The following is a 15,089-nucleotide window of genomic DNA, read 5'->3' as shown; positions in this document are numbered from 1 at the left end:
TTTTGCGCAGTATACTCAACAGCTGAGATGCAACTCCTTCAGCTGAGTATCCTCCCATCCTCCATTACCTCCTCCTCCTTCGTCTCTGTTGCCGCCTTTGAGGAGGAGAGCAGCGGAGCTCAGCTCAGTGCAGCGGCGGTTCTCCTCCGCGCGTCATGCGGACATCCTCATCCTCACCCCTCGGACACCGTAGCGCCACCCGGACCTCCCACACACACCCCAGAGAACCGCTCACTTCTTGCTTGCCTCCAACACTTGCAGGGGAAACACATATTTGTGTTCATTCTTGAAGAATTATTTAAGTACAGATTTATTCATTAATTTGCTTCTTGAGACTACTTTGGGAAGCGTGATTCCTTTCCCGGGTCAGTTTGCTGCTTTTTGGACGCTCAAGGATGGACAGCTTCCTTCACCTGGTTCTGATTCTGCAGCTGGTGCTCTGGGAAACGGTGAGTAAAGGCGACAGTTTCCGATTTACTAACTCAGATTAGTTTATAGATATGCCGGTGGGTTTGCCTTAAAAAAAAAAAAAATAATAATAATAATTAATAATAATTAAAGTTAATTTCCATTACCAAATAAAATAAAGCACCAAGCTTTTACATAATAATTGACAGTTCAATATATTAGATCCCAATATATATTTATCAAGAAAGTTCTGTTTTTATTGTTGACCTTTGTAACATAAATAGTTAATTATCTACATTTATCTAAACTTTTTAGAGAACTCATGAATGAATTACTCATTAAAATCAATGTGAACTGATAATGAGTTAATTCAAAAAGTTTCCTGAACTCCTCTGACATTTATGTGAATTTATGACCTGATTTTACTCACCTGCTGTCCCTGCTGTTTGTTGTGTCAGCTGTGAATTAGTGTCATAATTCTCTCAATGGGCATCTCACTATATCTCTAGAGCTCTTACTTCCTCTGGGATATGAACACCCAATAAAAAAAGTTATGTTTTTGACCTATTTGACATGTTTTTTTGAACACTTGCATTATTTTTCCACAAACAAAAAGAATCAATCATTTCAAAAAGCCACACACTTTAAGAATATCTAATGTAATGGATTAAAGAAAAGAACGAACATCTCTTGTGACTCCATTAACGTCGGACACGCTGCAGACTGACAGCTACAAAGGGAAATCATGAATTTTTTTCCTCCACTCATGTGAAAGTACACATATTCTTGTTTGAATTTCAAACAATGCAGGTAATTCAAGGAAAAACATATTCCGCTCTTATTCAATTTCAACCTCATCTGAACTTCACAGCATTTCATCTCCACCAGCTGCGGCCACACTTGAGTGAGAAGGATTTCAGATGTCATATTTTATCTTTTTTTTTTTCCTTCACACACAAACATGAATTACCTTATTTTGACATTTATATATTTTTCTGGCAGTATGATTTACAAAAGTAATCAGATCTGTTGACATTTTGACAGTACCTAAACAGTTCAACACCGAACTGGATTTGTACTAAGGAATAGAAATTAAGCATAAATGAAAACAGCCAAAGTAAAAACAACTCAAACAAGAAATGAAACTGTTAATCTTTCACAAACTTAGTGAGGTTCCTCTTCTTATTTCCTGCAAGAAATTCTTCCAGACCTTTTGAGTCCTGACATCAAATTACCTACTGCCTCAGGCAAGTCTCTTCTTGCAGAACAAGTAGCAAAACCTTAAAATCAATTCTAAAGGCCACAGGTAGTTGGAGTATGGAGGCCAAAATGAGGAAACATGCTGTCATCTTTTTTTCCTCTGCATCCTGTCAGTCCCCTACCGATTGACAATGTGTTTTTCTTTCCCACATACAAGGAAATCAATAGATTTTTTTGGCCAGATAATGAATGCCAGCAGCCCACTTCTAGGAAACAGATGCAGGAAAGAATTTGGAGTTAGAAAAGAATAAAATGTTTAAAAAAAAAACCCAAACAAGTGCAGAGAGAGTTGGAGGGAAATGCAATGTGCTACATCTTTCCCCAAGGACATTCCAACATGGTGTTGACCCCCAAGGTCAGACTGTGCAAAACCCAAGAGTTCCATCTATGGCTCCACTGGTCTTCGTTATGTTAAATGGTAAAGTACCACACGAAACACGTGGAAAAAAATAAAATAAAAAAAAGGATGGTTTCTTTGGAAAAGTTGAAGAAGAAAGTATCTGCTCTGCTAAGTGGCTGAAAATTTAGTTTAGCAAAGTGTTATTGTCAGGATCCTTTAGACCTCTGGAATAATCTGTTTTGGACATGTGAGGGTGCAGTACAGATGCTTGGCCAAAGAACACATACCGAATGTTGAGCATGGAGGTGGAAAAATGGTAATTTGGGCTTGTGTGCAGCCACCCCACTTGGGCGCCTTGCAGTCGCTGATTGGATGCTGAACTCCTCTGTAAACTCCAGTTTTCTTGAGCCAAGGACAATAACACTCTCAGTCAGAGGGAGGCGCCAAACACACAGCACGTGATGAAAATGATAGGCCAGAACCTAACAAAATGTAAACAACAAAAATGCTTTTCAAAAGTGCAACAAAGAGAGATCTGCTGTTTTTTCAGAGTGCGTAATTTATCTCTCAGGGACAACAAGAATTGATGTTTTGGTAAGAAGTGACTTATTCTGTATTTTCTTCTTCTCTTCTTCAGAGCATTAACGCCTGGTAAGAGGAAACTGTATCTGAGTGGAGCATGGCTTTTCATATGAGTTAAGAATAGTATGAATAATAGTATAAATCAGCTTTTTTACATGGACATGAAGAGGTTTATCAAGCCCTTAAGAAAACAAACAAATGTGTGTAACCCCCAATCAACTGGTGCCACATTGGAAAGCAAATTCCTTCATGACATTGTGAATAAAGAAAGAACTACTAAATAAGTGCTGCTAATGTTTTTTTTATTACTTTTTTTCAGACTTTAATTATAGGATATTATTCTCTTGGTTTGTCAGGCTTCTGTGTTTGGTATTTAGTGGTTTGGAAGCTTAAACGTTTGGAAATTGCTGTTTTATTATTAGCAAAAATACAAAAAAGAAAGCAGTTCTCAGAAAGGGCAAATTAAAAAAAAATCACAAGGAAAAAAAACATGCACCATTCTCTCAGAGCGATTCTCTTTTAGATCAAATTATGAAGAGAAAACTCAATCTCTTTATATTTTATTCACAAATATATCTCAAAAGCTGTTTAAAGATAGGCTAGTAAATATTGTCGTAAATAATTTATGGTATTAAAACCAGCTCAGATTGTATTGTTTATGTGTCCATAAGAGCAAACACCAGTCTCTCACTTATTAAATACACAGTTAAAAGGGTCAGATTTATTTGTGTTTAATCACACATCGGTGTTACTGATATTCTGTTGATAAGTAATCTTGATTCAAATTTCACCTGTTTTATATCAACACGTATCTACCCAGAGTCAGAAACTCTGAGCTTCCTTACAGAGGAGGGGCCGCACAATATCAGAATTGTTTTTAATTGTGATCTTATTGCTGAATATTACAATTATGATATTGATTGTGATTAACTTACAATTTCCTGACTGCATCATTTGCAATAATGACAGTCAAACTATTTTTGAGAGTTTGAGCATCTTTTCCACTGTACATCCATTTTAGGCATAAAGGGCAGTGAAATTCTGTCCATCAGGCCAAACACATTATTGCAGAGCAGAATGAGCATCCATGGGACTTGTTCTGCATTTATACTAAATACGATCCAAATTGAAGCACTCAGACAGGAATATAGAAATTATGTTAAAACCAGACTAAATGAAAACACTTACCAAAATTGGAAGTGATTTAACATGGTGGTGTAAATTCACGCTACACATGTAGTCAAAATTAAACTGAATATAACAGGAAACCTGCTCCATCTTTAAATGTCAACTAAAATTATTCATGCCTCAGTCAGGACGTCCAATACCATACAATAATCTACCCTCTGCATCGCTGTGAAACTCTGAATGTAAATGATGGCGGCTCATTTAAGAATGGCCATAGGCATCGGGGGCCCTGCGATAATGACCTCATTACAACAATGATTGAATTTAAATGACGACGTTGGGAAACAGCTGCCATTTAGGATGAAAGGTAACAATAATTAAAGTTCACTCTCAGAGGACATTATTTAGTCTCTCGCACACAATCGGGTTTCTTTCACCTGCATCTGATGATTTCATGAAAACATCTGTCAGAGTCTGCTCCTCGTCATGCGAGGTGCTCCAGGTCCTATTCATAATGATGAACTGTAAAATGACTCGTTGTGTGGCCTCAGGAGGAAAAGTCTTCTGCCACCATCATGCTTGTATAAAGTAGATTTGTTCCATAAACTTACAGGAGAGATATGATAGGACTATGCTGTCACAATGAGACACTGCTTGTGCCTGTGACCTTTAAATAATCAGGGAGTATTTTTTAGACCACCGAAGTAAATTAGATTGTGGAAATATTTTACTTTTTATATAATATTTTACCCCGTATTGAGTTTTATGTTTGAAGGAAAGATCAGTGGAAAAAAACCCCCAAAACAAAACAATTTTCCTGACATGCTGTGTTTATTCATTATTTCTCAGCCATGTATTTTAAGTGCAACTGGATTTTTCTGCTCTTCAGATGGAGGCCATGCACCCAGACTGTGCTGTGGTGTTGCAGCACATGAAGGCTCAAGAAGAATGCTACGATATTCTTGAACAGGAGGAAAACAACTACTCATCCAAGACAGGTTGGTATGTTGTTATTCTGCTGTGGAGAAACTCAGTCTTCGCAAAAATAATTAATAGAAAACCATTCGAACCTTATTATTGTTTTTATTTTTTTTTTGTCAAGTGGTAGATAAGGAGTAAAGAAGTACTACCAGTTCTAAACTTGAAGAGAAAATGATACTAGTTTTTATTTTCATTTCATTCTCTGTTTTGTTTTTGAAAATAAAAACCTGAAAGAGCAGCCACCATTAGTATGCAGTGAATTAGTTTTCACGTGTTCCGAATTAAAATGTATTTCCTAGGGAAAACACTAGCCATACCGTCCTTAATTTTGGAATGGCTCATGCTTAGTTCCTCACCTTTCAAAGCCAAACAAATGTAAACTTTTTTATGTGCTCACCCACGTAGCTACCACAGTTTGAGTTAGTTATCCTCAAGCTAAATATGGTTTGCAGAGAGAATGGAAACCCAATATCTCAATGTGAGATGATGGGCTTCAGAAGATCTCAAGGATGACAAATTTAAACACTAATATAAAGATATGGTGGCAGAATTACAAAAAGAGTAGAAAGAGATGATCTATGTAATATGAGGGAAAGCATGGAGTTCATTTTCGTCAGTCAGGGCGAATGCATTGTAATTATGTCATTTGCTAATATCTGTTACAGTTTAAGCAGGTCTTGCAATTTTGATACTGCATACAGAGATATGAAATCAATGCTAGATTTCATATTGTAAAGCATCTATGCTAGAATTTGAAATTAAATCATCAAAATGAATCTTCTTCTTGATATCTGAGGTTTAAAACATTGTGTATATAACCTCTAGGTCTCTGGCTTTATAATAAAATGTATCATTCTATTTGCTTTTTCAACTGAATCCAAAGGTTATTACAACTCTTAGAAATGTGGTTTTAGACATGTGTGACTATTGCTTTGTGTTTTTGGAAATATTGCAACTATAGACTCAAAGCTTGTGTGTACCTCTAACTCATTTCTTAAATATGTAATTTTTTACATACTTTCTCTCCAGCAGACTTCCACTTTGTGTTAGCTATTTCAAATCCTTACTTCAGTTTTTTAATGTGCACAATTCAAACAATGACCAGTGTTGCATTTGTGAGGACAGTGAAAACCAGGAGCCGCAGCAAGAAACCCTGACACTTTCTCGTGTTTAGTGTAACGGTGCATGGTTGACTCTATCTTGTCATAGATATCTGACTCTGGTACTTACAGGCCTCTACTTACAGGCACTCAAGACTGCTTGGAAAATTAAAATAAACCACCATAATCTAAACATAGAAGTTTTGTGCATGCACAAAACTGCCTGGTATCTCTCACGCTCCATCTAGTGTAATGGAGTGTGAACTTAATTACTCCTGGGAACTTCTCCAAGAACCTTCACTCACCATTCACATTGACACTGGTTCGGTTTATGGCTTTGTTTGAATAGTTGGCATAGGAAGCATCAATCTCAAGTCTGTTTTCACAGACCACAGTCAAGACATTCTGGACAGGGAAGTCAAAGTTTGACCATCTGCCGTAAGGAGAACAGTTTCACAATGTCTTCTTCATATGTTGGAGCAGAATGAAATGAAAGACTGCCCAGAACTTGAGTGAGTGTCTGCAGGTCTGTCATTGCTGTGGAAAGGCTCCAATGAATGGGAATACAATGGGAATTAGCCAATCTGTGATTCTCCTATTGGTTGATAGGCCTCCCTATTTAACAGTTCAGGCTTTCCGATTAAAAATAAAGGCAGTCTATGTTTGTAGGGTTCTGATGCTTTTTTGAGTTCTCTAAAAGTTATTCAAAGGGGTCCTGATATGAGGAGGTCTCAGCTCACAGCTACAACTCCCAGACGAAATTGCATGTCGAGTCTGGAGTAAAAATATCTCTGTTTTCCCCAAAGAACCAGAAAACAAATTTATACAAGTCTGTGACGAGTGCTTCAGCTGTCTTTCAGCCTCATTGAACTTGTAAAAGAAAAGATGTGTAGAGGGAATAAGTTGAAACTTTGGGTAACTTTCTACACCAGTCAGTTTGTGTGGCGGGGTGTTTGTCAGACATTCTTGTCTGTCTGATGGATGTACAAAGTAGTCCAGCTGGATACCTTTCTGTAAATAATGATTGATTTTCTTTTACCAAATGAAAAGTATGTTTTCTTCATCCGGCTCGACAGACTACACTCAAAGGTAGAGAGAAATGCCTCTAACCTTTTTAAGGTTTGCTACCTACCTGAGTAAAAGGTGAACTATCTGAATCTGTTAAGATTCTTCTTTCATCCTTTTTTTCCACACCTCAAAACAAAACAAAACACTTGAACAGCTTGTGCAGGGTGGAGGGCTTCATTTTCCTTCTGTGATGTTGTCTGCAGCCAGGTTTATTACACCTGAAATGCTCTGTTTTGAAGTGTTTTCAGTTGTGTGACATGATCATTCCAAGCAGTTAAGCTTTGTTCTCGCTTGATGAGCGTCATCTGCTCACCAGTGGGGCTTCCAGTCTACACCTCAGCTTCTATTGCTCATAATTAATTGCATCATTTGCGTTCAAGCAAAGAGGAGATGTGACAATCAGACTCTGAGGTGGCAAAACAGAGGGTCTTTGTGTCTGAACAGATGAGCTACTGCAGTAGTCTGAGAAATAGTTTTATCTCTTTACGTGTGCAGAGATATTTGTCTGAGTTTGGAAAGAAGTGTTTCACAGGAAATTTAACACGCTAAACTATTGACTCAGATATAAACCACACAGTTCCTGTTTTAGTTTTTAGTTTTGACCTTTTGGACAGTTTCATGGTGCCAACCTTCTGGAAACAGTTTGGAAATGCCCCGTCATGTTCCAACTTAAAGAAAGCAAGAAAGCAATGTTTTTTTTATTATTATTATTATTTCCCCATCCTCATTATTACACTCACCCTGAACATCAGCCACCCATGTGAATGTTTGTGTGTTACTGCCAGCTTCCATGTGGCTGTCACTTTCTGCTGCTGGCCTTTTCACAGATCATTACACAGCTCGACCGCTCTGCCCTCTTCATATTCTCAGGTCAGTTGCTGCTGACATATTGACAATTAATTACTAGTGGAAAGTGTCACTGTTTACTGCAGCAGTCAAAGCAAATGATTTGACAGTAATATGGATGTTGGTATTTTTCAGTTTTCCTCCCTCGGCATGTAATGTTGGGTTTTATATAACATGTATCAACAAACTCAGAAATCAAAAGTTTTGTTCCAATACGTCTTTGGTTACTGATAAAGTCTGTTTTCCAAAAGTCACAACCATGGACCATAAAAACCAACATGATTTTTTAAATATTTTCAAATCACCGGCACTTTCCATGACAGTCAATAACACTTTTGGGACAAACAACATGTATGAAACATCAATGGCATGTGTGATTGCTGTGACTTTACATTGAACTTTTTTTTTTGCAGAACCCAATTTTTCCACAGCTCTCTTAAGGTCATACCACAGCACTTCAATTAGGTCATGACCTGGACTGTACCATTGTAACACCTTCATTTATTTCTTTTTCAGCTTTTCTGTTGTTGATTTATGCTTAAGATCATTGATCTGTTGATGATCCATTTTGGACTGAGCTTCAGCAGTAAGACAAATGGCCTCACATATAACTGTAAAATATACAGAGGACTTGAAATAATTTCAAGGTTCCCAGGCCCTGTGGCAGCAAACACACAAAAAATCAGTTCATTACTCCTCCACAATTTTGCTGGGCAGTTGGTTTGATGTGTTTGTGTTGAAGTGGGATGATCGGCAGCTTGTTTTCCTTTTTGTGAAAAATCTTTCTCAGTGTAGCATCCATCCATCCATCCATCCATCCATCCATCCATCCATCCATCCATCCATCCATCCATCCATCCATCCATCCATCCATCCATCCATCCATCCATCCATCCATCCATCCATCCATCCATCCATCCATCCATCCATCCATCCATCCATCCATCCATCCATCCATCCATCCTTGCAATTGTTCCCCATGATGTGCAGCAACTATTGCTGTCAAGGCCATTTCTGCTTTTTTCCACCTTTGCATTGGACCGACGCCTACATGCTGAAGAAACTCACAAACTTACACAACTTCTGCTCTTACAGAGGTAGTCACACTGGTAATGAGTAATTAATGAATTGGTTTTCTTTAATCAGATGGAAGTAGCAAAGTTGGACTGTATTGACAGCCATGGAAACTTTCTTTTCTCCAGGACTGTGCATTATACTTCCTAAGTACTGTATTTCTCAGGCATAATGCTGTAATTTTTTTCCCTTCACTTTTAAAGAGTAATGTACTGTTGACATTTTTTTTATCTGCTTAAAGTTGTGTCCTGTGGAATATTTTACTGCTTTCGTTTACTGCTTTGGTTTGTGGGGCAGGAAAAAATAGGAATTCAAGGGATAAAATTTAAAAACGTTTTTTCAGAACAAAACCTTAGAAGGCTTGTATTACGTATTCTCCAGGCACATGGTGTCATTTTATAGCACAAAAAGGTAACTATGTTAACTTCAGTTGTTACAAAAATAGTGTGTGCAGCAAAAATAACTTGAAAGAAATTTGACTTTGCAATTTGATGCTTTGAAATTGACATCTGTCTCTTTAAGAAGTTCCTATACTCTTTCTGATACTCTTGCATGTCACCGCAACAACGCCTCATTACCATTTCCAATCTCTCTTGGGGGTGATGGACTGAGAAGTAGTTCACATGCTGAGGCGGAGTCTCCTAGCTCTAGGAGGAGCTTTGTGAAAATAGGCAGCACTTTGTGAGAGCAAGAGCACAGACACCCTGTCATTACACAGTGGTCGAGCTGTGCAATGACAGCTTGACCGCTGTCATCTCCCCTGGCTGCCAGGGGAGATTCAAGGATTTCTCAAATATGCATGAAAGAATCAAAGAAATTCTCCAGATATGTGTTTGATGAAGGGATAACACGATAACATGGTGTAAAGCTCAAAAAGTAGATTTTATGCAATACTCCCCTCATAAAAATCTAACAGCTTGATTAAACAAGTGGCAAGCTACAGATTTTTTTCTTTAATATCTTCAGATTATCTCTTGATATAAAGTTCTTCTATCTGCATCTCATAACAAGGGCTATAAAGAGATTTCACAGTTTTATCCATCCCAGGGGTGTTACACTACTCTAATATTTGAAACACTATTACAGCCGTTAGTGTACCTGTGCTTTATTGAATCCGGAATAGACTGAGAAATGAAGCGACGAGGGATAAACTGGCCAGACCTTGAGGAGGAAATAAAGGCCTTCCATTTAGGCTGACATTTGATCGATATAATACTCCTTCCCCCTTCATGTCTGTCCTCGAGAATGACAAATCTTTCTTCATAAGTTGTTGCAGATGGGTTTTTTTTTCCTTCCTTTTTTTTTTAATCAGATACAGAAATGTCAGACAGGTGAATCCTTGAATGTCGCAGTAAAGCAGGTGAGACAGAGAAATTACTTTAATACTGTTCAGCCAGGTTTGACCTTTCACAGCCCTCAGCAAGAAAAACAAACCAGTAAGTCACTTTAGATGCCCTGTGGGCTTTAAATAGACAAGGATACATTTTGTTTTCTAATACTGCAGGTGGGCTGTTGCGTCTTTGCATGATCGCAAATTTTAATTTTACCAGCTTGTTTAGTTTTCTAATATTACATATCAAAATATATTTGTGGTTTGTTGTGTTACTGAGACTTATTGCATAATTTATTAGATCCACTTCCTCAACTGCTTATGAATGCAAAATATCAAATCAGACATTTAGTGTATTTGAGCATATGCTGATGATGACTTGTTTAAACCAAAAATCCAGATGAAAAATTTTAAATGGATTTGAACATGACATGGATGTTTGCGCCAAACAGGCTAGTCTGGGTAGTTCAGACACAATAAGAGCAACAGTTGTGTGGATGAAAATATCTTGTTTATCAGTGAAAAATTGAAAACCTTTTCTGAGATGATAGGAGGCAACAATAGCTCATTACAACTAAAGTATGGGGAATGTGGGGAATGCGCACTGTGCCTTGAAGAAAAGGGGCCACTGCAACCGAAGGGTCACGTCAGGCAGTTAAGACTCAGTAAAATGTGACCATGATCGATCGGAAAATTTTTCTGGTTCATTGAATCTGAACTTGGGGTAGAAAATGTGAACTTCTTGTCAACAGTTGAGAAATGTCCATCCTTTTATGACCACAGTGTGAAGGTCTTGTATTTCCAAAAGGAAAATGCAGCAGGTCACAAACCTCAGTTTGTCTCAAACTGGTTTCTTGAAAAAGAAAGTGAGTTCATTGTGCTCAAATGGGTCAAGTTCTCATGTTTCTATTTCTCATCCACAGACCACGGATCCTTCAGCATTTTGTCTCTGGCACTGATGTTTATTAGCGTTTCGCTCATGTTTGTTCATTGTGAACAAGACAAAAAGACAACCATGACTATATAATGAGATGCACAAGTCCATTTATCCATTGCTAAATCCCACTATAATGCTGTTTGCTTTGCTTCAGTGAGCATCTGAAGAAGGAACTGTTTCCCATCACCACTTGAAACCGTTGTTAAGCCATAACCACTGTGTCCATTTAAATAAAGTCCCAGTTTATAGGGGATATCTGTCAGTATTACAGTATTTAACAATATGAAGGTACTCCATCTTGAGTCAGTGCAGAACATAATAAATGAAGATGTCATCTGTATCTATGATGGAGTGGAAAATATAAATGAAAAACGAATTCAAAGCCTCGTTTATCCTGCGAGATGTCTTCTTCTTCGCAGCTTTGGCAGGAGAACCTGCAGCAGCAGCCAAATGCTGTGTTTCATTATGAATGAGTGCTGCTGCATCTCTCCGTGCGGCCGTTTTAATTGACGCAGGGCCGAGGAGCTTTGATGTATGAGACGATGAGATGGCGGATTGAGTCCGGCGCCTCATTACCACCGTCTCTTATCACAAACACACTCTCATCCAGAGCGCCAGGGTCCGCAGGGAGAGACTTCGTCGGCCATGTGATATGAGCGGCAGTGGAGAGGAAGCGTGGGCAGAGAGGAGGGCTGAGAACGTCACAAAATCAAACACCCTTTGCCTTTCCCAGACTGAGGGAAACCCCTTGAAAACTAACATCAGAGAACTAAGTTTCTGTTCCAGGAAAATGCTTAATTAGCTGGTTCTGCAGGATTAAGATGCATTCAAGGTCAAAAAAGTATGTTGCTTATAGAATGTTAAGTGTGTTTTATAAGAAAAGTTGATAACATTACCAGGTGCTGGCTTTTTACGGGACTAGAAGGAAGGTCAGGAAGGTGTAACAAACAGCATTTTTCAGCCAAACATGTTGTACCTAAAGCATTTTATTAATGGGAGAGTAAGTTTAAAGGCTTCGGTGTGTCATCCAATAAAGAAACCTTTACTATGAACAATATAATTAGACACATGCTGTTATTATGATCGTTTAATGTATGAAATTCTCTTTGTGCCATATGTTTAAGATGTGATGCTTCAGTTACTCTAAGCAAGTAAAGTAAAATGGTAAATTAATGAAATAATAATAATAATAATAATAATAATAATAATAATAATAATAATAATATTATTATTATTATTATTATTATTATTATTATTATTATTATTATTATTATTATTATTATTATTATTAAACAATTAAATTTAAGTAAGTTAAAGTAAGTATAAAAGTGCAAGTTGGAAAGTTTATAATAAAGTGCAAGTAAACATTTGCAAGTAAAATCAAGCAATTGCAATTTAGTGTTGCTAAGTATAGGTATGTAGAGGTACCAAAAGTGTATGTTTAAAAGAATAAGTATAAGTAAGTAACTGTACGTAAGTAGATAAAAGTAAAATAAGTGTAAGCAGCAGACGATAAGTGAGTTGGTAAAAGTATCAATAAAATTGTTGACAATTGTGAATTAAAACTTAGCAAAAGAAATAACATTTCTGATTGTGTTGCATCCATAGGTTTTTGTTTCATCACTTTCCCCAACAAGAACAATTTGAGAAATTAAGTAAAGAAGCTAAATCAGGACCTTAAAATTATTCAGATGTGCTTTAAGAAAGTAGTAGAAAAAAAAGACATAAATATATATTATATATAAATGAAGTCCCGTGAAATACATTCCTGATTAACATTATTAATACGTCAATAAAAATGCAGTCATGTGCAAAGTTTGATCTGGTCTCATGTTGCAGGAAAATTACTTGCTATTTTATCATTAAATATCTTTACATATTTCAGTACAACTATTTTGCTAACCCTTGCTTTTTAATTGTACTTTTAAAATTCACACCCTATTTGGGATTAAATTTATTCAATCAACTGTTTTAATTCTTAATGACAATAAAAGTCTAATTTTAAACCAGTATTATACAATTTTCTCCAATCCCACATTCCACAAGCCAATGTTTCTTATTTACAATGCAGTTTTTTAATTTGAGTACTTACACATTTTGAGACTTTTTTTGAAAGTAGAGATGAAGTAAGAGCTCTGACACATAAAATTCCCTTTTCCCTTGTTTGGCTTTTAAATGACAGCTGTGGCTTCAGATCAAAATGTCCTGCTCTTAAGGTCCAATTTATTTTGAGAAGAGAAACATTAACTCTTAGGTTAAGCAAACACATTCAAGAAAGTCAACAAACTATAGCTGTCTATTAATCTAATATTTGATTAATGTGTATTATTTTACTAAATGTGTTAACCCCGAACACATTGGTGCAGTCACTTTGGTAAATGTTTATTACATTCTGATTGTCTTCCCAGGTTGCCCAACAGATTGGGATGACATTTACTGCTGGCACCGGGCCAATGTGGGACAGGTGGTCAGGGTTTCATGTACAAACATCTCTCAGCTGTTTGTCGACAACCAAGGTAAATACATTTTTCAAAACACGGTCAGTGACATAAAAACCACAACTAAAACTCTGAGATGTGAGTGGGTGTTTTTTTTTTTTTTTGTGCTGTTGCATGTTGCATTGTAAGTGTTCCTGCTCTGAAGCAACTAATGTACTCTGAAATATATGCTAGTTGTTTATGTTTGTGATTTGAGTCCCGCAGAAATACTCTGGTCAGCAAGAAATTAATATTCCTGCCAGCAGCTGTGCTGACCTTTTCATCCTCTTTATTTTTTTCTCTCTTTGATTATTTTCAGTCCATAATTTTCTCTTAAAGCTACAATGATTTGACATTGTGAAGCTGAATTTCATTTTTTCTTTCTAAACAAAATAAAGAATCTTGTTTAAATGGTTTAAATCTAATACTATGATCAGTTCTGATCATCCATCATAGCACAGCCCAGAAAAATTACCATGTTATTTTGGAGGTCCCCTGGGACGGTGTTGTGTTTTTGTTGGGTGGTTTATGAAGAGTGTTTAGTTTTCTGTGTGCACTGCTGCCTGTCTGTGTGCACAGACTGTTTAGATTACCCCTCCTGTCTCTTCCAAACCCCTCTCAGATCCAGCTGGTCTTTTTTTTCTCATCAAAACAGTAAATGCAGACATGCAGGAAGGAATAAACAGCAAAAAAATAGATGAAATGATGGAAAAATTAATGAATGTAAGAGCAAATGAGGAAATTAATGCATTTAGAGCATCCATTTGCTCTTAATGGATGTCAGAGCAAATGAGGTTTCAAAAAGAAAGACAAAACTTAGTTGACAAAAATACTGCAAGCATTGATATAGATGTTCTTGTCAAATGAAACCAAACATTTTGGTCTACTCACAAAGTCCAAGAAACAAGGAGAGTTGGTCAAAGTTGATGATCATCACAGATAGAAGACCTGTTAGAGGTTGGAAATAGTTTGAGACTAGTACTAAGTTTGGTCTATGACTATGAAATTACAACCAGAGCAACAGTCGGATGATTTAGAGCGGTGGTCCCCAAGCTGCGGCCCGCGGGCCGGATCCGGCCCGCCCCCTGAACAATACCAGAGAGCATTCAGATTTTTTTCATATATTGTATTTTCCGGATTTTTCTTCAACCACCAGGGGGCTCTTTAGCAGGAGGTGTGTCCTGTAAACTGTGGGTGTTTGACTTTTATGTTATTTAATCAGTATGTTTGCTAGCAGTAGAGCAGATGAACACACGTGTTTGTTATGAACGTCGCATTCCAGGCTGAATTATTCGAAGCAATGCCTGTAAGTAGCAGCTTATACTTCAAAACGAGCCTTTATGTTACTTTCCCTCAATGGAATATATACTAGTCAGTCCCAGTGACCGTTTCACTAACGGTTTTTGCCCGTGCTTTCTGGGTAAAAATCAATCGAGAAACACGCACCCCCTCTCCCCAACAATTTCCGGCAGCGCAGGTGATAAACGTGTAACACATTTTCTGTTACAAACTTACTCCGGCCCCCCACCAGAGAAGGGAAAAGTTATGTGGCCCTCAC

General features: G+C 37.3%; 1 protein-coding gene across 1 annotated transcript in view; it reads left to right on the top strand.

The window, feature by feature from the left end:
* ghrhrb (growth hormone releasing hormone receptor b) overlaps positions 1-15,089 on the top strand; it is a 31,809-nt gene continuing 16,720 nt past the window's right edge. Inside the window, exons 1-3 of the mRNA XM_081606204.1 lie at positions 1-449; positions 4,608-4,716; positions 13,463-13,570. Coding sequence (XP_081462330.1) covers positions 396-449; positions 4,608-4,716; positions 13,463-13,570 — 271 coding nt within the window. The 5' untranslated portion in view covers positions 1-395. The remainder of the gene's footprint in view (positions 450-4,607; positions 4,717-13,462; positions 13,571-15,089) is intronic.

This window comes from Poecilia reticulata, chromosome 4, assembly GCF_904066995.2.
Source record: "Poecilia reticulata chromosome 4, P_reticulata-male-v2, whole genome shotgun sequence".
Classification (NCBI taxonomy): Eukaryota; Metazoa; Chordata; class Actinopteri; order Cyprinodontiformes; family Poeciliidae; genus Poecilia; species Poecilia reticulata.
The sequence above is the reverse complement of the archived record's forward strand: the minus strand, read 5'-3'. Positions and strand labels throughout refer to the sequence as shown.